Source organism: Coffea arabica, chromosome 8e (genome assembly GCF_036785885.1).
Source record: "Coffea arabica cultivar ET-39 chromosome 8e, Coffea Arabica ET-39 HiFi, whole genome shotgun sequence".
In the NCBI taxonomy this organism is placed as follows: domain Eukaryota; kingdom Viridiplantae; phylum Streptophyta; class Magnoliopsida; order Gentianales; family Rubiaceae; genus Coffea; species Coffea arabica.
This window is the reverse complement of record NC_092324.1, coordinates 8,764,334-8,770,080: the sequence shown is the minus strand read 5'-3', so window position 1 is coordinate 8,770,080 and position 5,747 is coordinate 8,764,334. Positions and strand designations below refer to the sequence as shown.

At 44.9% G+C, this 5,747-nt stretch overlaps 1 protein-coding gene across 1 annotated transcript; it reads right to left on the bottom strand.

Annotated features, from left to right (window-relative positions):
- Nucleotides 1-4,109: 4,109 nt before the first annotated feature.
- On the bottom strand, nucleotides 4,110-5,267 carry LOC140012648 (uncharacterized). The gene is made up of 2 exons (XM_072060924.1): nucleotides 4,830-5,267; nucleotides 4,110-4,646 (listed from the first exon to the last, which is right to left on the bottom strand). Exons 1-2 carry the CDS (start codon nucleotides 5,265-5,267, stop codon nucleotides 4,110-4,112), a joined length of 975 nt encoding a protein of 324 aa, XP_071917025.1.
- Between the last annotated feature and the right edge of the window lie 480 nt (nucleotides 5,268-5,747).

The window sequence follows — 5,747 nt, the reverse complement described above, 5'->3', positions numbered from 1 at the left end:
ACGAAGAAATGTTTGCTGAAGAATGGGCAAGGAACTAGATGATTGTCCAAGATGCTGGCAAATACATTTTAGTATTCCAGTTAGAGAAGCCAAAAGGAGAAATTGAGGAAATGAACTGTCCTTCGAAGAAGAGTGAATGATGGGAATTGTTTCTGCCATTTGTTTTTCCAAAAGTTTGACAGACATATCTTTTGAAGAATCATAATTCATCTTCCAACAAAGGATGCTGTGCATATTTGTGTTTTATCCAAGACATGGGAAATGAAGTGGACTTACATGTACCATATTCATATTAATGATCAGTTACTTTATTCTAACTAGATGATAGATCAAAAGAAATGCCATACATGAAATTCTCTTTATTGAGCATTAAATTATGTAAAACTAATCTTTTAAGACTTCAATGATTAATTTACGCTTGACTTCTTTATTTTGAAATTTGAATAATGCATAACTCATTATATCCATGGTCTTTCTCCTCTACTTCTTCTTTTCCCTTTTTCTTTTCATATTGATAGAGGTTTATTGCTATTTTCACAAATGCACATGACTGAAGCACTAAAATTTCAGCTTGGTGGACCTTTATCTGAGCCACATTATGTACAGACAATTGTCAATTAAATAACACTTGATAAAAAGAGAAAAGATTAAAGGAATTAGTAAGCTTATAAAAGCCAGAAGATCAAATTTAGAACTGCCAAATTGATGCATAGACCCACTACATGACATACGATAGTTACAAAGGTTTATTTCCACATAGAAACTGCAGTTGATAATGTGTTGAAAATATACTCTTGCTATTGCTAATATACTACACATTTGGAATGGTAAAGAAAAAATTCGTGCATATTTATCATCAAAATTAGTGTGGAATGGATGTTGAAGCATTATTTGTAATACCTATAATTTGTGAAAATAAAATTGTTTGTAGTTTCTGATGGATAATTAAGACAAAATAAGAATAATATATTTCTGGTCATGTACATGGTAAGAAAGCATATCATACGAATTCATATTCTATATTACACAAAAGTTGTAATATTTATTTGGCTTTAGCCGCTTTTAGCTATGTACAATTATCTTTTCTTTCTTTTTAATTATTAGTTGTATGTTTAATTAAATTGGATTATAACACAGTACAATTGTTTGTAATTAAAAACTATATATTTAAGCTCATATATTGAACAATAAATTAAAAATAACCCTCATAGTTTCTTGTAAAGTGAAAATTTAATAGAAAATAGTCTCTGTAAGATTCTTAGTTGAAATACTTTGCATAAAATCGTAGAGGAATTATGTGGATAAATATAAAAACTAGGGTAAAATAGATATTCATACAAATTATAAGATGGTTAAATATATATATATGTATACACACACACATATATTATGATTCCATCACACACATGCTTTGAGAACGTTCGTTTCAATCACAGTAGCTAGTGATACTTTCCATCCATTTTCTACTTTACATAAAATCATAGGAGTGTCATGTGAATATTTTTAAATCTTAAGTGAATCATATCACAATATATTTTTTTTAATTTTATGTTTTATTTCACTTTGGAAAGAAAAGTACAACGAGAGGGGATGACTCCGTTACATAGCCTGGGGAGGGGAAATCATTCTAATGTAAGGGAGCTGGGCTCTATCTAGGGCCACTAGGCCTCTGATATGGTTAGGGAGCTGCGACACTGAGAAGACCGAGGAGCGTTGAGAGGAGCTAGCAAGCGTAGCGAGGGCATCGGCCACCGCATTGGCCTCCTGGAAGACGTGGGTGAAGGTGAACTGCTTGCCCAGGGACAATTGACGAATGCGCGCGAAAGATCGCCACAGTCTCCAAGGAACCTGAGCTTTACCATGCAGCATGAGGACTAGGGTATTGGAGTCAGTTTCGATTTCCACTGTTGAGAGGCCGCGTTCCGTGCAGAGTTGTATCCCCTCCAGAAGGGCTAGGGCTTCGACCTCCATGTTTGTCCGAACCCCAAAGGGTAGTGTAAAGCCAAATAAAACTTCCCCAGAAGAGTTTCGCACCACACCACCCCCACTTAAGAGTCCCGGGTTCCCCAGGGACGAACCATCCACATTGAGTTTGACAACGCCTGGAGATGGCCGGGACCACAGAATCGAGATAGGGACTCGCGGTTTGGGTTGAGGGAGCCGAGAGACCAACCCAAGAGTCACTAGCGAGGAGTCCTCGGATGTAGCCTGTACAAAGGGAAACGCTTGCGAGATAGATAGAACCGATAGCTGAATTTGCCGACAAACATGCACATGACAAGCGGTGCCACCCTGGTGGAATAGGTGGTTTCTCACCTTCCAAATCTCCCAGCAAATGATAGATGGTAGGATCATGAGCATCAACCCTCTCGCCGAGGTAAATGAGGCGTTGGACCACCAATGCTGAAGTCGCATCTGAACACCCATCGATGAGAACCCTGGGAGCTGGAAGGCTTGGGAGAAAAACCTCCAAATAGCCGATGCGAATGGGCAATCTGATAACACATGGTCTTTAGTTTCCTCGCTTGGGCAGAAGAGGCACTTAGAGGGAATATGGAAGCCGAGTTTGCATAGTGCTTCAGGGAATGGGAGATAATCATTCAGCAGCTTCCACATGAAAATGGAGACCTTGCAGGGAAGTCGGCGGTCCCAAATTAATCTCCTGGATGCGAGAGTCACGCGAGCCCCTCGGGGTGCCTCGTACGCCGAGAAGGTTGAGAAGTTCCCAGAAGTTGTAAGGGTCCAGAACTGCTTCCCCTCTTGGAGGTCCAGGACCTCGGTGAAGTCATCCACTGTTGCCTGCATTAAGAGCATCCCCTGCCACACCTTAGAGGGGGCACGGCGCAGACAGCCCGAGCCATACTTGGAGCGCATGAACCTAGCCCACAAGGACTCCGAATTCCGGTATCGCCACCAGAGATTGCAACTAAAAGCCACTTGGACATCATGAAAACTCCGCAGACCCAGTCCATCCTTGGCGGTGGGGTAGCACAAATCGCGCCAGGCTCGCCAGTGGCGTCGAGGGCCCTCCCCTGACTCCCCCCAGAAGAAATCCGCTAGAATTTTGTCAAATTCCTTACGGACAGCGATTGGGGGATCCATGACGGCCAAAACATGCAAAGGAATAGAAGAGAGGACATGCCGAATTAGGATTAAGCGTCTTCCTGGAGAGAGGAGCTTCTTCTTCCACCCCGCGACCTTAGCTGTAAGTTTCTCTGTGAGATAGTGAAAATACTCCTTCTTTCGACGACCGTTGTAGAGGTTGCAACCTAGATACAAAAAAGGCAGTGAGCCGTGCTTGAACCCGATGATGTACTGGATTGAGCGGACACGAGTGACTCCGCACCGGGAGGTGGTTATGAAAAACTTTTCTGCTTGTTGACCTTCTGACCTGACCCTCTCTGAAAGGTATCTATGAAAGTCATCAAGCGCTCGACGGAGCGGCAATCACCCCTGGTGAAGATCACCACATCGTCGGCAAAGGAGAGGTGCGTGACAGGGAAGCAGCCCCTTGGCAGAGCAAACGGAGTAATGCTGCCCCCCTGCACTAGCGTAGTCAGCCCCTGGCTAAATGCTTCAGAGACGAGAATAAATAGAAGTGGAGAGAGAGGGTCTCCCTGCTTGAGGCCCCGAGTTGCCTGGAAGAAACCCCTTGGGATACCATTTACCAAAACAGAGAACCAACTCTGGGAGAGGTTGTTGGTGATGAGACGAATAAATTGGGGGTGAAAGCCAAACCTTCCCAAGAGCTGCTCGGGAAATGACCACGAGACTCTGTCAAACGCCTTCATCATGTCGATCTTGAAAATGCAGTTATTGCCCCGAGCTCTCCTATTGAGGGACTCAACTAGCTCTTGTGCAAGGAGAATATTTTCCGCTATGTCCCGCTCTGGAACAAAAGCGGATTGCTCTAGAGAGATAAGAGCCGGTAGAATGACCCGTAGCCTGTGAGCGAGGACTTTGGTGAAAATTTTGTTGACGAAGGTGCACAAGCTGATGGGTCGAAAATCCGCGAAGGAAGAGGGGTTCGGTTTCTTTGGGATCAAAACAATGAGAGTGCTACTTATGTCCTTTGGGATAGGGGTTCCCGCCATGAAATCTTTCGTTGCCTATAGGATGTCTTCGGCAATGATATCCCAACAGTGAGTGAAGAACGTTCCAGAGAAGCCATCCGAACCCGGGGCGCTGTTGCTGTCGAGGTTGAATACTACCTGTCGTACTTCCTCAAGGGTGACCTCCTCTAGTTGCCGTTTGTTTTGATCCCTAGTCACAAGGGAGGGAATGTGCTGTACTAATGCTCCAGCCTCTACCGGTTTGTCAGCAAATAACAAGTCCTTGAAAAATCTCTCAGCCACTGCTGCAATTTGCTCGTCCTCCTCCACCCATGTCCATGCATTATCTTTGATTCTGTGGATGGCAAGCTTGGCCCGCTTGTCTTGTACGGCGGCATGGAAAAAGCTGGTATTGCTATCCCCATCTTTGGCCCATTTAATTCTTGCCTTTTGCTGCCAAAATTCCTCGTTGTGCCGTAGGCTAGATAGGAGCTGAGCCTGGGCTCGGTGCAGCACACTCCTAGCGTCATCTGTTTGTAGTGCTTTGTATTCAGTCTCCCGTTGTTGCACCTCTAATTCTCGCTGTTTCGCCACCTGGAAGATGTTCGCAAAATGCTATCCACTCCAATCCTTCAAGTAGCCTTTAAGCCACTTGAGCTTGTATGATAGGGAGTACATGCCGTGCCCCTGAATGGGAAGACTCCAACTATCACGGACTACTTGGAGAAAGTTGGGGCTTGAAATCCAAAAATTTTGGAACTTAAAGGCCTTTGGGACCCAAGCACCATCCTTGCGAATGGTAAGAAGCAAGGGAGAGTGTTCCGAGGCTGTACGACTGAGGTGCTGCATAGTTGTGGTAGCCGCGAAATCAAGCCAGGCTTGGTTGACTAGTGGGCGGTCCAAACGCTTCCATACTCGCGTACCAGCTCTAACCCCAGTCCAAGTGAAAAAGCTACCCGAGAAGGGAACTTCCGTGAGAGAGCAACCCTGTATCGTCTCGTTAAAGTCAGCAATAGCCCCAAGGTCTTGAGCGGCTCTCCCCACATACTCCAAGACCGACGATATTACGTTGAAGTCTCCCCCTACTATCCACGGCCATGTGGCTGTGCCGGTTATGGACACCAGGTTCGACCACAGTGCGCGATGCTCTGACCGAGTGCACTTGGCGTAGACAAAGGTAGCCATCCCGACACTAGACCAAGAGTCATGCGCCATCATAACATGGAGCATTTGCTCAGAGTTGCTCAGAACAGTGAAGTGAAAACCAAATTTTCACAGAAGCCATATTTTATTGGACGCATTGAACAAACAAAAATCAAATGAAAGCTTTAGACGAAGGCTCTCGATTTGAGCTGCATTTGCCAACGACTCGAAGAGAACCAGGACAGAGATGTTGTGGGCATGTACTAAATGTTTGAGTCGATGGACAGGATTTACCCACCACACCTCTTATATTCCAAAGTAGAAAATTATTCATTGGAAGGGGAAGAGGAAGAAGGAATAATGGCTTTAGAAGCTTGCCTCGTAAGAATATGCCTCGGTAGCTGAATGTGGCTTCTTTTCTTCCGGAACTTCTTGGAGGTCACCACCACAAAATCGTCATCAGCTCGAAATGGTGGAAGGCGTCGAGCCAGCGTGGCGATAAACTCCTTGAGGGAGGCGACAACAAGACCGCGATTTGTGCAAAGGGGCGGC